The sequence below is a fragment of the Bos indicus genome, chromosome 20 (genome assembly GCF_029378745.1).
Source record: "Bos indicus isolate NIAB-ARS_2022 breed Sahiwal x Tharparkar chromosome 20, NIAB-ARS_B.indTharparkar_mat_pri_1.0, whole genome shotgun sequence".
NCBI lineage: Eukaryota > Metazoa > Chordata > Mammalia > Artiodactyla > Bovidae > Bos > Bos indicus.
The window spans coordinates 17,714,705-17,739,053 of record NC_091779.1 but is presented as its reverse complement, the minus strand read 5'-3'; the positions used below and the strand labels follow the sequence as shown (position 1 = coordinate 17,739,053).

General features: G+C 45.0%; 1 protein-coding gene across 1 annotated transcript in view; it reads left to right on the top strand.

Moving 5' to 3' along the window:
• Nucleotides 1-3,412, top strand: part of ZSWIM6 (zinc finger SWIM-type containing 6) — a 211,749-nt gene extending 208,337 nt beyond the window's left edge. The window contains exon 14 of the mRNA XM_070774642.1: nt 704-3,412. Within this exon, the coding sequence (XP_070630743.1) occupies nt 704-1,566 (863 nt within the window). The 3' untranslated portion in view covers nt 1,567-3,412. The remainder of the gene's footprint in view (nt 1-703) is intronic.
• The last annotated feature ends 20,937 nt before the right edge of the window (nt 3,413-24,349 follow it).

The following is a 24,349-nucleotide window of genomic DNA, read 5'->3' as shown; positions in this document are numbered from 1 at the left end:
TAATACCAGTTCAAAAACTGCCACACCACTACCCTACCCTGCACCAAGACAGAGGCCTCATTTCTCTTCGATTTAGTGCCTGCTTTTTAATGGCTCATGTTTAGGATTTTCCTGCAGCTGAGGCACATTGATCTGTGTACTTAGAATGACAGTCAAACCTTGTCATCCATTTCAAACATTCAAGTCATCTGTATGTCTGCTTCTGTTGACTTTTTTCTCTCTGATTACAGGTCACATTTCCTTGCTTCTTTGTGTGTTTAATCATTTTGTATTGTGTGTACTTTAAACTTGGGCACATACACACACACATCACATAAAGACTCCCTATTCTGGTGAGGGTTGTACTTTTTCTGACTCCCATTCTGCAGTCGGTAACTGACAGGAGGCCCCAGTGAACTGGAACTCATTAGCAAGAAGCCGTTGTCTGAAACGGCAGGCAGGCAGCAGCACAGCGCAAATACCAGCTACCGAGAGGATTTGCTCTTTATTACAGGAAGTTCATGTTCATTAGGCATTTCACTGAATAACAGTCTATCATAACCTTATTGTAAAAGGTTGCTCCCAGGCACATTACCTTGCAGGATTTTCTGGCCGGGCTCATGTTCTGTGCTAGTTAACAGTGTAAGCATTGATTAAAGAGTGGAAGTACGGCAAGACCCCTGGGCAGCCAGTCAGTAATGCGGCTTCTCTGTGTTCTTGGCAGGTGTTTATGCCCTGGACAGCATCATGCAGAGCTGGTTTACACTCTTTACTCCCACCGAAGCCACAAGTATTGTTGCCACCACTGTGATGTCCAACAGCACCATCGTCCGCCTCCACCTGGACTGCCACCAGCAGGAAAAGCTGGCCAGCAGCGCCCGGACACTCGCACTGCAGTGCGCCATGAAGGACCCTCAGAACTGTGCCCTCTCCGCGCTGACCCTGTGTGAAAAGGATCACATAGCTTTTGAGACGGCGTACCAAATCGTTCTTGACGCTGCTACAACCGGCATGAGCTACACCCAGCTCTTCACAATAGCACGGTACATGGAGCACCGCGGGTACCCCATGAGGGCCTACAAGCTGGCCACCCTGGCCATGACCCATCTCAACCTGAGCTACAATCAGGACACGCACCCTGCCATTAACGACGTTTTGTGGGCCTGTGCGCTCAGCCACTCCCTTGGTAAAAACGAGCTTGCAGCTATAATACCTCTGGTGGTCAAGAGTGTCAAGTGTGCAACGGTACTGTCAGACATTTTGCGCAGGTGCACTCTGACCACTCCTGGCGTGGTGGGGCTTCACGGGAGGAGGAACTCGGGTAAGCTCATGTCGCTGGACAAAGCCCCCCTGAGGCAACTCTTGGATGCCACGATTGGGGCCTACATCAACACAACACACTCACGGCTCACACACATCAGTCCTCGGCACTATAGTGAGTTCATAGAGTTCCTCAGCAAGGCCCGAGAGACCTTCTTAATGGCGCATGATGGACACATTCAGTTTACACAGTTTATCGACAACCTGAAACAAATCTACAAAGGCAAAAAGAAACTGATGATGTTGGTTCGGGAGAGGTTTGGTTGATAGAACTTGTATGAATGAGGGTGGGGGTGGGGTTGGGAGGGATGGTTTGTTTTTACTTGAGCCTGCCTTTGTACCCTTTTTAACTTAAAGAACAGAGCCACACCGGTATTATATGTGTATAGTTATATTGCGTTTGCAGACTAAATTGTCATGTTGTGAAAGTTCGTGTGTTTTTAATTTTTTTCCCTTTTTCTTTCTCTTTTGTTTTATTTTTTTTTAACTCTTCCTTTTTTTTGTATGAGAGAGAGGTTGAAAAGGTTGGGTTTACACTGAGTATATGTTGTCAAGTGGCAAAGTCCACATAGCTCTCCTGTTTTCTGTATACGTTCACAGCCTCAAAAAAAATAATTGAAATGGCTTTAAAACCAAACAGAACACCTCCATCCTGTGATAAGTACCTCGAATGGATTCAGCTTTACTCCTTTGTAACTCATCTTTACATTTGCAGCATATTTAAACAAACCAACAAAACGAAATATTAATAGTTAAAAGGCTGACCCACGTGGCTTTGCAGTGCTGTTCGTCCAGAAGCATGGCACACGATGCTTGTGCATGTGGAAACTTAGCGACTGTCAACATACATTCTCAGGGATTTATCAAAAAAAAATTAAAAAAAGAATGAGAGCATTTATTGTACTGTATATATATTATAGTATATGTCTGAATATTGAAAATATAACATTAACTAATTTATAAAAAATATTCTATGTAATGCAAAATACTTGAAGCTGCAGTAGCTTGGTTTTAAACAAAAACAACAAAAAAAACTGAGAGAAAACCTATCAGAAGGACTAAAAGTGCGCCTTGCTTCAGGGTTGGCTCAGGCGGTGAGCTTCATGCTGGGCATCTGTGCAGAGCCACCTTTTGGATTGCATGGTTGGACTGAGATCTACTGGGAGAAATTATATATGTATATATATTTATACAACTTATGTATACATATATATATGTATACACACAGACACAAGACACACACCACCAACCACTACACCACACATGCTTGTAACAGGCACTAGAACGAAGAGGGACAAGATACACAGCCAGAGCAGCAAGCCTTAGCATTAAGAATATACAGTATGCCGGAACTGGGCTTCGTGCCTCCTAGCCTAGGAAACTCAAAAGAAATACCCTTTTGACACAAAACGCAAAATGTTTTCCAAAACAATTGACATATGATACATTACGCCTTTGCAGTGAGCTAATAATAAGCTAACCTTTGTGCACAAATAACATTATATATATTATATATCTATTCTGCATAGGTATTTTGACTTTGTGCAGGACAGAAAGTTGTGTAGGTATGACTGTTCTACTTTTCCGTTTTCTTTCTTTTTTTTTTAAATATATTTTATTTTCTCTAGAATTACTCAAAACGAAAGCAGCCTTCTATCTTGCCTTGTCTTAATGCTTTAAAATAACCAAACTGGAGATCTAACTACCAAACTGTTCATTATATTATTAAATACCAACTTTGGTTACAGTATAGTGTCTTTACTTTAGCTGATGGTTCTGTAACCTTGTGCTTTTTAAAGCAATTTTTATGTTTTGGTGCAAAAGTTGTCCAGTGTCTCTTGTTCCCTTCATTAGAGAACATGCTAGAGGTATGTTTGTAGGTATTTTTGTTTAGAGGAACTATTTCATGCGCTCCATTTTATTTATTATAATAGGTAAAAAGAAAAAAAAAAGGTTGTACTTCATCACCCATGTAAACATGCTCATGAAGTTGAAAGTAATTAAGATTTGATACACTGATATCAATTTATTTATGTAACTAAATCACTGTTTTATAAACTTGTTAATGATCAACAATTTTTGTTTTGATTAAAATTAGTTTTTTGAAAGTTGATTCTGCCTCCTTTATGGTATATCTCTAATTACACTTGAATTTCGTGATTATGGACCTGGGTGTTACCACATCTCTCAAGTGTTTAATACCATATTTGCTCATTGAATAAATATTTGTATACTGTTTTCTAGGCCCTGGAGATACAATGGTGAATAAAGCTAGACACTGGAGCTTACTTTCTGCTTAGCGGAAAAGACAGACATAAATGAGATAATCACAGAGAGACAGACTAGTCAGTTTTCTTCAGTCTGTACACTCGGTATTTCTCCCTAATAAACTATTATTTAAGATGCTCAGTACTTAATATATTTAATAAATGCTAAGTTGTGAGAGGTTTTTTTGCATGTGTGGTTTAAAGGAAATTACAACATAAAGGTTACGTACTACATATACATTATAAACACCTGCCCCGCCCCATCTCCATCAAAAACCTATATGTAAAATGGTGAAAATGCATTTTGTGTGTGTGTATGTGGTAAAACTGCATCATAAAATGTACCTCCTTAACCATTTTTAAGTGTACAGTTCAGTAGTGTTGAGTGTATTTGTTTGAAACAGATCAGAACTTAGCCATCTTACACAACTAAACTCTATACCCACTGAACAACGGCTTTCCCACCCCCCAACTCCACTCAATACTCATTGAACAGCTTTCCCCCGACTGGTAACTACCATTCTGCTTTCCACTTCTATGAATTTGATTGCCTTAGAGACATAAATGGCATTATTACAGTACTTGACCTCTTATGACTGGCTGTGTATTTCACTTAGTGTGGTGTCCTCAAGGTTCATGCATATTGTCGTATATGAGAGGATTTTCTTCCTTTCAAAAGCTGTAGAGTATTCCACTGTATATATACCACAGTTTATTCATCTGTCTGTGGACATTTGTGTTGCTTCCACCTGTAGGCTGTTGTGAATAGTGTTGCTGTGAACACAGATGTACAAATATGTCACTGATACTCTGCTTTCAATTCTTGTGGATATATACCCAGAAGTTATACTGACAGATATGCTTTTTAAAGCTACAATTAGTCAATTATTCAATCCCTTGATTTTAAGTTTCTCTTTGAGACTCTTTGACATCCAGTCTTAAATGTGAATAAGTCAATAGGTGGAAGTTAGATAAGCCCATGATGACATAAATCACATTAGTGCTAAGTAGGAATAAAAATATAAACTATAAAGTGGTATGAGGATTGGTTCTTTTTTGTAAGTTTATTCTTAGTTTTTTGAAAGTTGATTTTGCCTAAGGGTCAATGTAAATTCATGTGTCTATTAAAACACTGGGACATTTCATAATAAAGTGGACTAATTAAAGTCGAGAGTGGCATCAGGAAGAATAAAAGTGACTTGTAGTAAAGGTGACTTGGCCAACATTCTTGAACCGCCATGAGTTCAAGTCCTCGATGAGGACTGTGGTCCAGCAGACAAACTTGATGTCATATGTACGTGTTTTCCTACCTTCCAGTGGGCCAGTGCTGGAAAAAAAATCTTAAAAAATTTTAGTATTGTTAAAACTTGAATAGCAGGAAGGAAGAATGGAAGAAGTGACAAGCTTAGACAATGTAAAGGTGGCAGAATGTGTTCCTAATTGAAGTCTGGGCTGTAGAATTCTGCATTTCACTGCTCTCAATTTCTGCTTTCATTTAAGAACAGAGGCTACAGTTTCAGGGGGAAATAAATGTTTCATGACTTTCAAATACTAAGTTGGATAAAAAATTATTGTCACAATATTTTTTCAATATAGTAGCAAAGGAGAACTAAGCTTTTTCCAAATTGCTGAAAAAAATTGGTAGATGGCAGCTATTTCAGGACTTAATGAATGGTCAGTAACAAGATGGGACGATACAGGGGAAAAACTATCATGTAATCTGATACATCTTAGTGAAGGAAATAAGAGTGAGGTAAAATTTAAGATGAACTGTTAGACACCACTATGAGGATGGATTCAAGCTAGCGGGGGTAAGAGATTGAAATAGGAAATGTATTAGAAGGATTCTGAATGGTTCACTCAGAAAGCCTCTTTTGTGTTCCTACCATGTGATAGGCTTGGTTCCAGGTGCTAAGACAAGTCATGGACCAAAAAATGTCCATTCTTGTGGAGCATATATTCTAAGTTGAAGGAAGACGTACATAATGTGTTAGTGATATGTATTATAAGGAAAAGCAGAGGAAGGGGTACTTTAGGTGGAGTGATCAGAGGAGATTCCAGTGTGGTGAAATATGCAGAGACGTACCTGAAGGAAGTGAGGGAGGGAGCTGACCATGCTAACATCTGGCAGACGTGTGTTTGAGGCAGAAGGAACAGCAAGTGCCAATCCGTGTCTGAGATCAGCAAAGAAAAGGGACCTTGGCTGAGGTAGAATGGGGTGGGGAGACTGTGAGGTAGGCAGAGAGAGGAGATAAGGCTAAAGACTAAGTTAGATTGAATAAGAATTTTTTTTTTCATTTTTATTGGTATGAGGACTTACAGGTCGTCATGAAGATTTTTACTCTGTTTCAAGGATCCAAAGTAGAGGAATCTTATGACCTGACTTGTGAGATGAGACGCCATGTAGTTAGGAGGGCAAGAGGGAAGCAAGGAGACCAATCAGGATGCTTACTCGAGTAAATCCAGGCAAGAAACAGTGGAGCCTGGGCCCTGTGTCATCAGTGGACATGGTGACAAGTGGTTAGAGTCTCCACATCTGGCAGGGATCAGCCATCACTTGATATGGCGTGTGAGAAAGAGAGGCAGCAAAAATGACTTCAAATGTTTGAACTTGAGTAACTGGAAAGAAGTTGCCAGTAACAAATGGAGAATATGCCAGGGAACAAGTTTTTGAGAGGAGGACCAGGAGTATAGTTTTGAACACATTAAATTCAAGATGCTTCTCAGAACTCAAGACATCTAAGTGGAGCTTTCAAGTAGGAGTTAGTTCACTAGAAAGATTGGGGAGTAAATGAAGATAATTTGACCCCAAACAGAGAGTCCTAACAGTGCTCATCTCTCTGATTGTGACTGTGACTCAGGCCTTTGCCCAGCCTTTCTTATCTTCCTGGTCTCTAACTGATGGCTTTTCTTTAGCCCTCAGTCCTTTGAGTATGTCTTATTTTTGTTCTCTATATTGATTTCATGCTCTTAAAATACTTTCATCACAGCTAGGACACGGGCTTCTGGTTCTCACAACTCACAGCTCTCCATTAGAGGAGGACTGTCTTCTCTTAGTTCCAGTCTGGAAAATCCTGAGGAGGACCCCCTCAGGACACAGCCCCTGACATAATGGGGAAGCTCAAAGGCACAGATGTGGCCAAGGAGGGGGTCCTGTTTACTGGGGTGTGGGATTCCACAGAAGGGACATTTATTTTCAACTCTGTAAGCATTAACTTTGGTGTTTTCTATGTTAGGAACTGGGCTTCCCTGGTGGCTCAGATAGTAAAGAATCTGCCTGCAATGAGGGAGACCTGGGTTCTATCCCTGGGTCAGGAAGATTCCCTGGAGGAAAGCATGGCAACGCACTCCAGTCCAGTATTCTGGTCTGGAGAATCCCGTGGACAGAGGAGCCTGGTGGGCCGCAGTTCATGGGGTCGCAGAGAGTCAGACATGACTGAGCGACTAAGCACATGTTAGGAACCACGATAGCCCATTGACGGGCAGCCGTATGAGTATGACTGCCTTATGAACATTTTGACTTTCTCCTGCCCTGTGCTGTCCTTCGTAAGAATATGATGCTTCCAACATTTTAGAGAATCTTGAGTTGCTTAAAAGTAGATAAGGGATTTATGGTCCCTATTCCTCCCCCTTTTTTTTCCCCCCCTCAACTTTTTATTCTGAAATTCTCAAACATACAGAAAAGTTGAAAGAACAGTGAAAAATGTTACTTCCTAAATGTCCGCATGAGCTGTAAAACTTGAAGCATGTTTTGTGTTTGTAGATTTTGTGACTCAGCATGATATGGTATGATATGAATTGCTCCCATGCAGGGAATCCATTTCTAAATAGAAAAGGAAGAAAAGAGCCTCGTTCCTCTTCTCTTCACATCAGAGCCAAACTGGAAACAGCTTCCTATTGTACGCAGGGAAACATATGAAGAAGAAAACAAATTTGCTTTTCAAAACAAACTGCCTAATTTCAAACTGTGTGAACAGTTAGGATACACCTCCAGCTCTGCTGCTGCTGCTGCTGCTGCTAAGTCACTTCAGTTGTGTCCGACTCTGTGCGACCCCATAGACAGCAGCCCACCAGGCTCCCCCATCCCTGGGATTCTCCAGGCAAGAACACTGGAGTGGGCTGCCATTTCCTTCTCCAATGCATGAAAGTGAAAAGTGAAAGTGAAGTCGCTCAGTCGTGTCCGACTCCTAGCGATCCCATGGACTGCAGCGTACCAGGCTCCTCCGTCCATGGGATTTTCCAGGCAAGAGTACTGGAGTGGGGTGCCATTGCCTTCTCCGCCAGCTCTACTGATAAATCCTAATTTAAAGCATGTGGAACATTCTAACATAAGTATATACTAAAGAATTTAGTTTTTCTTCCTTGGATGGTTGTAAAAGGGTTGCTGCCTTATAAATGTGATCCTTTAAGTAATACAAAATGTAAGAGAAGATGAAATATATTTCAGGACGGTTTGAACACTGCATTTTAGAATAGGGCAATGTGCATATTACACAGTGCAAAGACACTTTGGTCCTCTTATATAGTTTCGGTTACCAGCACCGTAACTGCAGTAATGATGGTGACCAGAAGAGATCTTCTGAAAACACTGAAAACACAAAAAAGGAACCACAACAAGATGGGTAGGAGGTGCAGACTTGCGATATACACTCAAATCCCATGCCCTCCTGGGGTGGGATACCCACAAACCAGAAGCTAGTTATACTGCAGGGCTTCTCCCACAGGAGCTACAGTTCTGAGCCCCACATCATGCTCTCCAGCCAAGGGGTCCAGAACAGTGAAGAGGAACCTCCAGAGCACTTGGCTGTGAAGGCCAGCAGAGCTTATTAGTTGTAGGAGCTCCACAGGACTGGGGCAATACAGGCTTCACTCTTAGGGCACACACACAGTCTCCTGCACGTGGGAACTCAGGGCAAAGGCAGTAATTTGACAGGATCCCGGGTCAGACCAACCTGTTGGTCTTGGAGAGTCTCCTGGAGACGTGTGGGGTGACTGTGGCTCACCTGGGGGACGCAGACACTGGTGTTGCACACACTGGGCAGCGTTCAACCATGTGAACACAAGGGCTGCCATCTTGGCTCTTTGGCACCAAGGCCCAGCCCCACCCAGCAGCTTGTAAGTGTCAGTGTGGGGATGCCTCAAGCCAATTAACCGAGAAGGGCCCCAGCCCCATCCATCCGCTGCCTAAAGAGCCCACTGCCACTGCTAGATGCAGCTTTGCCCACCAGAGGGCCAAGACCTAGCTCCTGTTCCCCGCCCCCCCAGCAGTGGATGGAAACTGGACCCTCCCACCAGAAGAACTGCACAAGCCTCACTCACCAGGGAGCAGACACCAGAAACAAGAAGACCATGACCCCACAATGCAGGCCAGACCCTACCCTGGGGCCAGCTGGGCCCCAGCCACAGACAACTAGGAGGAAAATGCAAACTTTGGGGCACCCCAGGCCCCACACCCAACATCCAAAGTGTGCCAGAGATCACCACTCTCCCCACCCCCTTATCCGGACAATCTGCAACAAGCTCTGGATTCCTGGGCCCTGAAGCCGCAATTCCAGGAGCCAGCTCTGCCTGTGAGTAATCCAGCCAGGATCTGGCTTCACAGGCCACCATGTGAGCAACGGGCCCAGAATCTTCAGGACCTGGCTCCACCCACCAGTAAGCCAGCACTAGACCCAGGGTCCCCCAGGAGTCCACAACCAGCCACCTTATGATCAGACCCCACTAGAGAGCAGCTGGCAGCGTCTGCACAAGGCAGGACCTGGCAACCTACTGGACTAGGGGCCAACCAATCTACCAGAGCACCTATCCACATAGTCAGCTCACTGCAACAGAAGGACCCACCCAGAACTCTTAGGGGGAACCCCTACAGCATATAGCTTGGGCGATGAGAGGAGAGTGCACTGTTGAGACACACAGGACGCCTCCTATGGAAGGTCAGTTCTCCAAGGTCAAAAAACAAAACTAACCTACCACATACATAAAAATAGAAATAGCAACTTAGACAAAGGAGATGGCGGAGGAACATGCTCCAGAAAAAGAAACCAAAAAAATAAATAAATAAAGTTCTTCTTCCAGAAGAAGAACTAAATGAAGATACCCAATCTACCAAAGAAAGAGCTCAGAGTAATGATAATAAAGATGTTCAAAGAACTCAGAAGGAGAATGGATGCACAGAAGAAGTTACAAGATTTTTTAAAAAGAGAAAGCATGAAGAACAATCAGATGAAAAATATAATAACATATAAAAAATACACTAGAAGGAATCAATGCTATGCTATGCTATGCTAAGTCACTTCAGTCGTGTCCGACTCTGTGCAACCCCATAGACGGCAGCCCACCAGGCTCCCCCGTCCCTGGGATTCTCCAGGCAAGAACACTGGAGTGGGTTGCCATTTCCTTCTCCGATGCATGAAAGTGAAAAGTGAAAGTGAAGTTGCTCAGTCGTGTCCGACTCCTAGCGACGCCATGGATTGCAGCCTTCCAGGCTCCTCCGACCATGGGATTTTCCAAGCAAGAGTACTGGAGTGGGGTGCCATTGCCTTCTCCAAGAAGGAATCAATACTAGAAACTAAATGATTCAGAAGACTGGATCAGTGAGCTGGAAGAAAGAATAGTGGAAATCACTGCCACTAAACAGAACAAAGAATGAAAACAGTTTAAGAGACCTCTGGGACAACATCAAGGATACTAATATTCAAAGTCAGGGGTGCCAGAATGAGAAGAGACAGAGAAAGTATTTGAAGAGATAATAGCTGAAAACTTCCCTAACCTGGGAAAGAAAAGAGTTGTCCAAGTCCAGAAAGCACAGAGTCCAAAACAGGATTGACTCAAAGAGGAAAACACCAAGACACATTGTAATCAAAATGACCAAAATTAAAGATAAAGAGAGAATACTAAAAGCAGCAAGGGGAAAGCAACAAGTAACACACAAGGGAATTCCCACAAGGCTGGCAACTGATTTTTCAGCAGATTTTCTTCCGGCCAGAAGGGAGTGGCATGATACCTTTAAAATCATAAAAGGGAAAACCTACAACCAAGAATAATCTACTCAGCCAGCCTCTGATTCAAATTTTATGGAGAACTCAGAAGCTTTACAGACAAGCAAAAGCTAAAAGAACCCAGCACCACCAAATTAGCTTTACATATAAGAAGGAACCTGTCTAGGCAAAAGAGAAAAGGCCGCAACTAGAAACAAGAAAACTGCAGAATGAAAAAATCTCACCAGTAGAGGCCCTGGTGGCTCAGATAGTAAAGAATCTGCCTGCAACACCAGAGACCCAGGTTCAGTCCCTGGGTTGGAAAGATCCCCTGGAGGAGGATGTGGCTACCTATCCAGTATTCTTTCCTGGAGAATCCCATGGACAGAGGAGCCTGGCAGGCTACAGTCCACAGGATCACAAACAGTCAGACAGGACTGAGCATGGGAGGGGACACAGGAATATGGATAAGGAAGCCCAGTTTTAAAGATCATTTTTATTTTGCCTTCACATCCTACATTCTCAGGTCTCCATGGAGGGTTGATTAGGAAGCAAGATGGACTGGGAGCAGGTTTGGAGGATGGGCTGCCGGCTAAGCCGGACATGTCCCAGCCATCAGAACCCTGCCTCTTTCTCTTTGCAGGATCACTTCTCTGTGATTCCCGTGTAGCACCAGGAAAAATGCCTTTTTCATCACAGTCAGGGAAGAGCTGTCACACACAGATGTGACACACAGCAGTTAGAGAATACCTATGGGCTCGAGGCTGGGTGAGCTCTCTCTGGGTGAGAACCAATAGAGACAGAAAACATTCAACCAAAGGGCTCTCTTGGACAAAATTAGGGATACTGCTTCCTATGACAATCAATACATTAACCCATACGTACAGCACTTAAAAACAAACAAACGAAAAAGTGAGCCTGAAGAAAATCAGGCAGTAAACCTGGCAGACATGAGCCCTTCCTAACATCACCCTGAGTGGCCCAAACGGTTTCCGTGGGTCCTGCCAACTGTGGTTCCCAGAGCTGAAAGAGCAGCCGCGTCTGCGTTTAAACATTCACTTGTGCCAGATGATCGGATGCTTTTTGTCTTTTACATGTCATACCTCAAACCCTCAGACCCCCTCCATGGCCATGAGACAAAGCCACTGAGTTTTCATATTGGGAACCAGTCAATTGCACTTGTGGATGAAATTCACCAAATCAACTTTGACTGCTGTCACTTCAGGAGACTTGGAAGACTTGGAACCGATGACGCTGTGTGAAAACTCTAAACGGCTGAGCAGAGAATTCATGCACAAGGTCTGCTGGCCCTTCAGGTCCCCTGGGTCTTCATGCCGGTCCTGCCAGCGGTTCAGGTGGAGCTCAAGCGGGGGCAGGGGAGTTTCTCTTTATCTTGATGACCTTCTCAAGGGTCTCTTTCTCTGAGTCACTGGTCTGACAGCTCTGAAGTTCCACCACACGCTTTATAAAAACTGGGTCTTTGAGGCAGCGGTTTGTCTCCTCTGAGGCCTTCCTGGTGGGACTTGGTCACGCTGTGCACAAGAACGTCTGCGGAGAAAGTGGCTTCCTTTATTTGCAAGGTGTTTCCAACCAGCTGTTCTCAGGCCAGGTCACACATGACGTCTGCCTCGCTGACTTGGTGACTCAGGAGTCCCTGCCTGACCCTGCTCAAGTGCAGTAAAGAGGAAACCAGACACGCTCTCAGATGTTTTTTTTGTTTGTTTCCTTTTAATTAAGGAGACATTTAAACATAACTGACTGTTACCCACCAGTTGGTGCTTGTGGTTTCAGTAACTCCAGAGGGAGAAGGCTTGGTGCCTGCTGGACAGTGGGCAGACACAACCCTTTACAACAAATCACCAAACAGAAGTGCTTGGCTCATCCTGCTCCTCCAATTAAAGCCACGATGGTTGTGAAGCATGTAAGCCTAACACAGAGATTGTGTGATGTGCAAAAAGCTTTATTTCACCAAGAGCAAGATTCGAATTCTCTGCGGCCTCGTAGAGCTGAGGGGAGGGGGCCTTTGTCCTCGGGCAGGTGGATGTGCCAACAGTGCGAGGCCCTCCCCTGGCCCACTGAATCCTCACCGCCTGCCTCCCTCTGTGAGGCCGCACTGTGGAGTCTGAACTGCTCCTGAACACTGTTGGAGTGGAAGGCATTGCTAGGGTTCTGCCCTTTCCTCTGACAAGCCAGGAAAGCCACAGCCCCACCAGAAGCAGAGACGGAAATAAAGAGACAGAAACTCATACTCCATGTTGGATGATGCTACGAGGCATCCTGTGACCCTGACCAGGGCTATAAATGCAGCAGGAACGTTTGAGGAGGAAGTGTCCACCTGCAGGTCCCCGACAAGCCTGGAAGAGCAGAATCCTCTCACACACCTCAAAGGGCTCAAGTGCCTGTCCTTTGTTGGAATCAGAGGCATTAGGATACATCAGCAGCGGGTGGGAGCTTACGTGGCACCTTCCTGGAATCAGGAAGTGGCAGAGACGTGAGGCCAATGGAAGAGCACTCAAGAATCATCTCTGAAGGGGATAATCTGTCTGAGAGGATGGGAAAGAGAGACTCTGACAGTACATCGCCTTGTGGACTGTTGATTTCACATATACACAACTCTGTGATCACACTAACTATTTCTGCAGGTCTGAAACCCAGGCTGGGCTGCCCATGGGAATCTCCTTTGAAGGGCTGGTCCAATAAGAACTAGCCTCACTGAAAAATAAGGAGTAGTTTAAAAAAGAATGAGTATAGGATCTATACGAGCACCCTACAAACAAAACACGAGGAAGGGAGCAAGCGAAACAAATGATCAGAAACAGACGCCGGAAACATGTGGCCAAAAAGTAGGTGAAATTTATGACATCACAGTGAATTCAAAAAATGTTACAGGTTGATTTAAGAGCTCAAAGCAGCAACATAAGAGCTCAGGGAAGAACCAGCTCTTACTATTATTGTTATTACCACCACCACCACCATCTCCTTATGCTGATTTATTGACAATAAACCTTAAAAGGTGCCCATTGTGGTTTAGAGTGCTTCTGTGTATTAATTGACCAATTGTCACAACAGCCCTATAAGGGAAATGCTCTTCCTTTACTCAATTTAAATATGAGGTAACCAAAAGGGCATGGCAGAGGATGATAATGGTTGGATGGCATCACCAACCCAATGGACATGAGTTTGAGCAAGCTCCAGGAGTTGGTGATGGACAGGGAAGCCTGGTATGCTACAGTCCGTGGGGTGGCAAAGAGTCAGACATGACTGAGCAACTGAACTGACTGAAAAGTATTGAACCAGTTACTGTTAAGTAGAATGAAACCCTGACTTAAGAACCCTAACTTTTAACCACTAGACAGATGCTAGGAACTGGAAGAGTCCAGGGAGGACACAAAGAGAAATGAAACCTGCATTGGAGTAAGCACAAAAAGGAATAAACACTGATGAAAATATAAGAAAGACACAAAGGCTTGATAAGCAGACAAAATGAATTGGAAATGAAGAGTTGGACAAGAATAATATGAAAATAACAGAGACATCTGTTCAAAGAGACTTGCAAGCAACAGTTAGAACTGGACATGGAACAGACTGGTTCCAAATAGGAAAAGGAGTATGTCAAGGCTGTGTATTGTCACCCCGCTTATTTAACTTACATGCAGAGTACATCATGAGAAATGCTGGGCAGGATAAAGCACAAGCTGGAATCAAGATTGCCGGGAGAAATATCAATAACCTCAGACATGCAGATACCACCACCCTTATGGCAGAAAGTGAAGAGGAACTAAAAAGCCTCTTGATGAAAGTGAAAAAGGGGAGTGAAAAAGCTGGCTTAAAACTCAACATTCAGAAAACTAAGATCATGGCATCTGGTCCTATCACTTCATGGCAAATAGACGGGGGAAACAGTGGAAACAGTGGCAGACTTTATTTTGGGGGGCTCCAAAATCACTCCAGATGGTGACTGCAGCCATGAAATTAAAAGAAACTTACTCCTTGGAAGGAAAGTTATGACCAACCTAGACAGCATATTAAAGAGCAGAGACATTACTTTGCCAACAAAGGTCTATCTAGTCAAGGCTATGGTTTTTCCAGAAGTCATGTATGGATGTGAGAGTTGGGACTATAAAGAAAGCTAAGTGCTGAAGAATTGATGCGTTTGAACTGTGGTGTTGGAGAAGACTCTTGAGAGTCCCTTGGACTGCAAGGAGATCCAACCAGTCCATCCTAAAGGAGATCAGTCCTGGATGTTCATTGGAAGGACTGATTTTGAAGCTGAAGCTCCAGTACTTTGGCCACCTGATTCAAAGAGCTGACTCATTTGAGAAGACCCTGATGCTGGGAAAGATTGAAGGTGGGAGAAGAAGGGGACGACAGAGGATGAGATGGTTGGATGGCATCACCAACTCATTGGATATGAGTTTGGGTAAACTCCAGGAGTTGGTGATGGACAGGGAGGCCTGGCATACTGCAGTCCATGGGGTCACAAAGAGTCAGACATGACTGAGCAACTAAACTGAACTGATCCCCATTGAAAAGAACCAAGCAAATAGAATAAAATACTCAAAGATATTATTTGAAAATATTTCCAGAAGTAAAAAAGACTTGAATGTCTATTATGAAAGGGCATTTCATGTGCCAAGATAAAATGATACACTAAGCATCAAATCATAGTAAAGTAACTAGACTTCAAAGATAAAGAATCCTGTGAGCATTCTAACCAAGAGGAAAAGTCACCTACACAGGAAAAGCATCAGGCTAATTAATATTTAACTTCTCCACGGGAATAGTTAACACTTTTTTAAAGTCATGGAAAGAAAATGTGAGGAATCCAGGAATTTTATATCCAGCAAACATGTTGAACAAGTATAAAAGCAGAAGACAAATATTTTCAAATATGTAAGACCAGTAAATGTTGACCACTTTTTAAATACACTGCTGCTGCTGCTGCTGCTAAGTCGCTTCAGTCGTGTCCGACTCTGTGCAACCCCAGAGATGGCAGCCCACCAGGCTTCCCCATCCCTGGGATTCTCCAGGCAAGAAGACTGGAGTGGGTTGCCATTTCCTTCTTCAATGCATGAAAGTGAAAAGTGAAGTCGCTCAGTCGGGTCCAACTCCCAGCGACCCCATGGACTGCAGCCTACCAGGCTCCTCCATCCGTGGGATTTTCCAGGCAAGAGTACTGGAGTTAAAGACACTATAGGTAGGCAAATTTTTATCAACCAAGGGGTCAGGGGAGAAACCTTAACAAAAAGGATGATGGAGAGCATGGAATCCACACAGCTGTAGGACTAAGAATTAAAGCACTCATGGAAATTAAGGTTGTAATACATAATGCAAATGTTATACACTATTTAAATGTAGAAATAATATATTTCACCAAGTTTCTGGAAGGAAAAAAGAAAGCAAACACACTGATTTCCAAACATTTTATAGATGGAAGTTAAATGATGCTTTTTGAAGAAGGTAGGTGATAACAGTATAAAATAATTAGAGAAAACGATCGAATAGTTTTCAAGATGTATAAAGTATTGAAAAAGCAAATCAGAACAATATATACAGTATACTACCACTTAGGGGGTAGGGAATATTTGATATATATAAACATGCTTATAGCTACAAAGATTATCTAACAAAGAATATACACAAAATTGTTAATAATGTTTATTCCCAGGGAAGGCATCTGCTTGGTTAGGATGTAGGGTAGGAGGGAGACTAACTTTTTCACTCTTCAGAATTTCATACCATGTGCTTACATTAGCTAATCAGTAAGTAATTTTAAAATTTGAAATTAAAAGACACTTACTCCTTGGAAGGAAAGTTATGACCAACCTAGACAGCATATTCAAAAGCAGAGACATTACTTTGCCAACAAAGGTCCATCTAGTCAAGGCTATGGTTTTTCCAGTGGTCATGTATGGATGTGAGAGTTGGACTATAAAGAAAGCTGAGCACTGAAGAATTGATGCTTTTGAACTGTGGTGTTGGAGAAGACTCTTGAGAGTCCCTTGGACTGCAAGGAGATCCAACCAGTCTATTCTGAAGGAGATCAGTCCTGGGATTTCTTTGGAAGGACTGATTTTGAAGCTGAAACTCCAATACTTTGGCCACCTCATGCGAAGAGTTGACTCACTGGAAAAGACCTTGATGCTGGGAGAGATTGGGGACAGGAGGAGAAGGGGACAACAGAGGATGAGATGGCTGGATGGCATCACCGACTCGATGGACATGAGTTTGGGTAAACTCCAGGAGTTGGTGATGGACAGGGAGGCCTGGCGTGCTGCGATTCATGGGTCGCAAAGAGTCGGACACAACTGAGCAACTGAACTGAAGTAATTTTAAAGCCAGGCTTGGATACAGCCTCATGAGCCTGAAGTTTACGCCACTTTTTTCTTTAACTATTTTTTTGGGTCATTCCATTTTGGCATATTTAGCTTGGTTCTGAGCTCCCTTTGCTGGTCTCCAGGTTGTCATGCTGAGTCTGTCTGAAGAGTCACTTGCCATTTTTTCTCATCATAGAACTTTTACGGCCCTGATGAGAATCACCTTTTGTTAAAAAGATGTCTTCCTTGGTCCTCATCCCTACTTCACCCCGCCTCACCTCTTGCCTCTCACCAGGAATCATTTGCTTCCTTATAAAAGTCTCTCCTCTCTGACTTCTGAGATGAAATGTGCATGCCTAGAGGGAGAAAAGCTTGTCATCAAAGAAGGGTGGGCAACTGCTGAGGTCCACAAAGAGGGTCAATTAAAGTGGCTGTCTTTTTTCTCTGCAGATAACCTGCAACCCATTGAGGCAGGAACAACCTCCACAAAGGACTTGGGATGTAAACAATGGCCTCTTTATTATTGAATCTAAGAGCTCAATAGGAGCCTCAGACTGAGACAGGAGAAGAGTTGGCTGGTGAATCCTTCCAAAGCACTGCATTGCTATGTGCTTTGCAGAATTCTGGACTTTCTGAATGGGCTGGATGGGTTAGCTGCTGTGAAATGAGGTCAAATATTGGTGATCAGTATTGGGTCTTTAGTCCCTTCTCACATTTGTGAATGTGTGCCTTGGTGTGATTCATGCAATCTCCTGCCAGGTTGACCATTCCCTCAGCAGAGCATCTGGCTTCCTGCTGAAGACAAGCTGGGGGTAGTGTTTTCTCCCACTAGAAGGTTCCACTCAGAACAGAACCTATCTCAGTTCTGTTGTTCTGGAGCCAAAGTTGCCATCTGGCTTGAGGTTGCTGGACAAAGCCACCTCCCTATCCAATAGCTCTCCTCTGGCTTCTTCTACACTGAGTCTTCTGGTCCCTTCCATGGCCTGGCATGCACCTGCCCTTGTTCTCAATCACATCTTGGCTATCTGATGCCCCCCGCCCTGAGAGACAATGTGGGGCAGGATCTGTGACTGTGCCAATCACTATGTAAAGGCTTCATTTGTCCTATCGATTAGTAGTCTATTATTGAGGACCACTAATACCAAACACAGCACTAGGCATTTTACAAGTAACAATTCATAACAGCCTTTTGAAGTTGGTATTTGAGGTTTAAAGAAGTTTCAGGTACAAGCATATTTCTACCTGACTCCAAATCTATAATGTGTTCAACTGGGTCACCATCTTATTCTATCTGCATAGTGATTCTGCTGCTGCTGCTAAGTCACTTCAGTTGTGTCCAACTCCTAGCGACCCCATAGATGGCAGCCCACCAGGCTCCGCCATCCCTGGGATTCTCCAGGCAAGAACACTGGAGTGGGTTGCCATTTCCTTCTCCAATGCATGAAGGTGAAAAGTGAAAGTGAAGTCACTCAGTCGTGTCCAACTCTTCACGGCCCCATGGACTGCAGCCTACCAGGCTCCTCTGCCCATGGGATTTTCCAGGCAAGAATACTGGAGTGGGTGCCACTGCCTTCTCCATAGTGATTCTATGAGGTACTTATTACTATCTATCTTTCTCCTCCATCACTAAGCATGGTACTATTTCTGAATCTCAAGTGGACTGCCTGAGTTGAAAATCAGGAACTTAGGTTTTAACTCTACACCTATCTATTTTTTCTTCCTCCTCCTTTGTCTCTCTTTCAAACAATACAAGTGCTAAAGACACAGCAGAAGATAGGATTGGCAGAGTTGTCGACTGAATGTGGCGGTACTGCTTCCTCTTTTGCCCTCTAAGATCTGAGGGACACACAGTGTTCTGGGGCCATTGGCCTAGACATTGCATCTGGGAGTGGGAATCTTTGGGCACAAATGAGACATACAAAAAGTCATGAAGCTGTAGATACTCTAAGGTCACTTTCTTCCATTCACATGGCATTTTTTGAACCATTTCACAAAAATAAAATAGGTCTTCCTAGATTCATGTCATCACTAGTGACGTGGACAGTCTTTAAAGGTCTTGGATTTCTCAGGTCTCTCTGTCTTGCTTTGAAAAGATCCCACCTTGCAGTCCTGCTTCTGATGTCCCCCACTCCCTATAGCTAGAACCTCCACAACCTCCTCAGGTGTCCCATAAATTGCAGACCCAGGCATGACCAGGGCAAAGAGGTGTTGACTATTTCAAGGTCCCCCAGCCTGAGGCTCAGCATCATTGCTTAGTTGTTGATTGGACCTACGTCTTGAATTTCAGTGTTGTTACTGAGCCAGAATCCTCACTATGGGTCATAGGAGTCACGCCAGGCTTCAGCTTTATCCATATCCCCCAATTCCTGTTGTGGTCTTATGACTCATACCCTCATCCCTTTCTAGGGCTGAGCCCTGGTGGTTCTTTTAGGACCTTCTTCTAAGAAATGGGAGGATATAATTAACATGTACTCAACCACAAGTCTGTACAGGGACTTTTAACAGATGTTACTTCATTTTATCTTCATAGAAGTCTTAGCAATTGGCACAGCAGGACTGAATAACTGGCTCAAGATTACACATGTCCAGATCTTCCCGTTACCAGAGGTCTCTGCTTTCTACCACAACATGGAGATAACCCTGGTTTTGCTCTTTTTGGTAAAGCAGCCTTAAACACTGAATTCAAAGGTTACTTTACAGGCAAAAGTATCCCCTAGGGTTCAAGCAGCCATGATATCTTTTAAAGACAGTTTTAGTGAAATGTAATTTACATGCTGGGGCTTTCCTGATGGCTCAGCGGTAAAGAATCTGCCTGCAATGCAGGAGCCACAGGAGACCTGGGTTCGATCCCTAGGTCAGGAAGATCTCCTGAAGGAGGAAATGGCAACCCACTCTAGTATTCTTGCCTGAAAAATCCCAGAGATCCCGATGAAGATCTTGGCGGGCTACAGTCCCTGGGGTTTCAAAGAGTTGGACATGACTGAGCACACACACACACAATTTATATGCCATAAAATTTATCCATTTAGAGTATACAATGCAATGATTTTAGTGTATTTTACAGAGCTGTGAACTATCACCATAATCTTAAAATATTTTGAATCACTCCAATAAGTAACCCTACACCCATGTATAGTCACTTCTAATTACCCCACCCTCTGCCCAAGGTAACCACTAATCTTTCTCCATATATAGATGTGTTTATTCTGGACATTTCATACAAATGGAATTGAAAGTAGTCATTTATGCCTGGTTTTCTCTCACTTAGCACTGTATTTTCTACGTTCATACAAGTTGTATGTACCAGAATCCCATTCCTTTTTTATTGCTGAATAATGTTCCATTGCATGGGTATATCACATGACTTTATCGTTCTTCACTTGGATTGCTTCTACTTTGAGCTACTGTGAATAATGCTGTTCTGAACATTAAGTGTGAGTGTTTGTGTAGACATGTGTTTTCATCCTGGGTGTATGCCTACGAGTAGACTTGCTGGGTCGTATGGTAACTATGTTTGACATTTTGAGAAGCTGTCATACTCTTTTCAAGTGGCTGCACCGTTTGACATTCCTGCTCGTATAAAGATGCTAGCCATGGGTTTTTAAAAAGTCATTTTGATAATGTTTCTTCATCCACGGCAAGGGGCTAATAATGTCTACCCCACCTCGTTCTGGTGAGGCCTGAAGAACATCATATATAAAGAGGGACTCTCTCAGGCTCTGGGGTAGAGGAGGTATCACCCAAGGGAGGCATTTGATTCCCAGCAAAGGGGACACACAGCTCATGGGCCACAGCCACGAGAAACTTTGTATGTTCAGGGCTTTCTTCAGCTTCATTTTTTTCTCTGGCTAAAGGTGCCTTAATGAAATCTCCTATCATAGCAAGAAATGGAGACACCTCAGTCACCTAAGAAGTGTTGATTGTGGGCGCCCACCCAGACTGGACCCAGATTGTCAGGACCCGAGGTGGCTCACAGGCCAGTTTCCTTCTCTAATGTCACTGGGCAGCTGGGCTTCTTTGGTCTTTCTCTGTCACTGAGGCTCTGAATGAGCCCCAGGGGTGTGGCCTGAGTGGGTTCTCGGGTTACAGTGAGCTTGCTGTTGGTTTTATTCATTGGTAACAATTTAGAAGTGAGTTCTAGAGCTCTCAACTGTCTGGGGATGCCATGCATCTTCACACTTGATCTGCCATCACCAGGCCTGGAGACCCACACCCACCAGAACGGAAACCTGGGTGGGCACCGAAGCTTGTTATCCGCTGGGGCTGGGTGGGGGGCCAGCAGGAGTCAGGTCTGGTAGTTGGACTTCCTACCCATGGACCCAAGATTTAACAACGAAGGCATGAAAACATCGTGTGGCACAGAGTTTGAGTAGTGTTGCAACTTGGCAAGATGCGTATTTCATTCCCAGCAGTGCCGCTCAGCCAGACAACCCAGCACCAAATGTGAGCCTCTCCCCATCTGAGCAGACTCTCTCTCAACTCTTGTCTTTATTCCTTTAAATTCTTCTATGGCAGCTGCTCCCTGGCCCCCAGACTCTTGCTCTGAGTTGGCCCCAGGGTTCTCCTTTTATTGTAGCATGTGTGGAATATGGCTTATAAGAAGCCCCAGTTGTATTTCTTCAGACACTGACATGATGCTATTATCATGTCTGACTTAGAGGCCAGAACTGTCCTTCTAAGGACTGGAGATCATCTCTGCACAGAGGCTTTCTAACAGGCTGACAGCTGGGAAGATTGGAGGCCTCAGGAGACCGGCACCATGTCCAATATTCCTCATCATTCATCCGTCAAAGCCTGTGAAAGCTACACTAATTAAATCAGCACATAATGAGAGGATACTGGGGTCTTCCCAGGCCTGTAGAAGCATCTACTTCCTAGTGGCGTGATCAATGATATTAACACAGTTGATGGAGACACAGGGGAAGACTGACTTGCAAGGGAACTCAGAAAAGGGGTCACCTGCAGAGGAATGGGCCACGCGGTTCCCCTGAACAGAGAGGAGAGAGAGAGAGCCTCAGAACTGGGAAATCAACATCTCAGACAGGGTGCTGTGAGCACTTCAGACACTGGGAAGGGACCACTCCATTCTCCCCCAACCTCTCCCTTTGCTATCAACACACTGGCAGCCTGGCTCATCCCCAGGCCACCTGTGATGATACCTGGATTAAGTCACCATCACTGAGGAAGATCACTGAGGATACAAGAGAAGACGGATTGTAGAGCTGCAAGGACAGCGCCTAGCCTTTGGACTCTTGGGTCTCCTGGTGAGCCGGCTGCCGGCATCCTGCCCTGGCCACGCCCTACACCGTGGCAGGCTGCCTTTCCAATGCCACCTGTAGCCTTGGAGGCTAGCCAGGAGATGACGAGCTGACAGGCGGGCCAGCGTCAAGTGGGGTGACCAAGGAAGGCTGTCCCGGGCATTCAGGGTTTTGATATTTAAGCCTAGAGAGATGTCTTGCCTGTGCCTCAACTACTCTCAGTCACTTCCATATTGTTTGTTATTGACTCATGCCAACAGCTCCCTGAGTCTCACATCACTGTCCTTAGTCTGTAGGTGAAGGGACTGAGATTCAGAAATGTGAAGTCGCTCCCCATGGTCACGGTGCTGGGCAGAATAAGGACTCCCGCTTTACTTTGCATGGAGGCCCCAGTTGAAGGCCTGGAGGTATCTGAACCCCTAGCCCTGGTGCCTCCTCCCCGCTGCCCTGACCTCCCCAGTCTAAGCCCTGCCCAGGGGTTGTGCAGCTGCGGCCCTACTGGGGGAGAGGGGATTTCCACTCGTGCCCAGGCTATTCGCTGAGCACTCTGCTGGCTGGTTCCTGCTTTCTTGGGACAAGAGTGGCTGCAGGCTTTGTTCTCAGGGGCCTTAGAACGGGCGGGGCCTCTGTGAGGAGAGGTCACAGCAGCTACTCTGGTGTCAGGGCAAGGCATTCCTTTGTGAAGGCATCAGCTTCCCTGGGAAGGAAATGCACGCTGGAAAGGCTCACTGCCAATAAATCCTCATCAGCACGAGGCGGAAGAAAGACCATTTCCACGCAGATGTCCATGGGGGAAGGGAGGAAGGCAGACATCCTGTCCAGGAGGGAAGCACGGATTGTGGTCACACGCCCCGCGGGCCTTCAGCTTGGTTCTGAAACCCAGGATTAATCCTTCTGCAGAGCCCCACCCCGGCTCTCATCTTCATCATCAAAAGACCCAGTGACATGGTTTCTGGTTGGGGTCTCTGACACTGAGAGGCCTCAGTGTATCCAAGGACGTGGGGCCTGGCCCTTCTTTTGCTCTCACACCTGGCCAGGGCACCACCAGTCCAGTGGGGGCCCCAAACTTCTATGAAAAAATGTCATCAGCTGATGTGCTGAGCTTGACTTGATGAAGTGTAAGTCTCTGCTCTACCTCAGGCCTTCCTTCCACAATCCTGTATCATCACACATCTTTTCCACTCAAGCTCAGGGTCACCATCCAAAACAGTTCATAAACACTGAAAATCTAGTAATCTAAATCAAAGCTCTATTCACTCATACATTTCAAATCTCTGCCCCTGCCTGCCCCCTGCAACTCTGCACACACACACACACACACACACATATGTTCCTTCCTGGCAAGGCTTGGTCTTGGATGCCTGCAGCAGGGAGGATCGCTTCCTTGTTCCACCTCCTGTCTTACTGCTGTTCTTTTGGCTCTTTCAGGGTATAGCCTGGGGGAAAGGGGAGGGGGGTCTCTGAGAAAACGTGCCTAGAGTCCAAACGATGAGGTTATGATCTGGAGTCAGGGCACTCTGGGACTATTCCAAATGTGGGATGTTTTGTGGGTTTTGGGGGGATCGCCCATTTGCAGTGACTCACAATGGGCAATGCCTTCTCCAGCATGCTTCCCCCCCACTTCCTGGTTCCAGAAGCCCGTCCCTCCTTTGGCAACCCCTCCTCCCTTCCTGCCTTCTCAGGCTGATGCCGCTGCTAGGGCCCCTCAGAGACAGACACCACCCTACCTTCCAAAGCTTTCCCTCTGGCTCAGCCACCTCCCATTTATAAGCCAGGAATAAGTTTCTACCTCCCTAATTCCCAGAGATGTGAATCAAGCTCCCCTCTAGAAAGATTTCCTTGAGGACCTCCTCACTTGCCTCCTCACTCACCTCTCCCCCAACACCCCTAGACAGCTGTCTCTAAAGAAATCCTTCCAACCAGCCTCTTCTGTGTCCTGAACTCCAAACCGGTTCTCCAGCATTCACCCATCATCACCTCCAGGCTACGGATAAGAAAAGGCTCTGTGCCAGGTGACCCAACACCTGGCTCTAGAGGGTGGAGTTTGAACATCTATTGTTCTCAGTCTGGGGGCCTCAGGCAACACTGAGAAACAGGAAGAGTCTTGTCTAACAACTGGTTAGACAAGAAACACCCAGGGAGACCATCACCACAATGTCAGCTTTCATGACCCTTCTGAAGGCTGGCAAGTTGGCAGTGCCCTCTCACTGGTGGAATTCCCAGGCCCCATC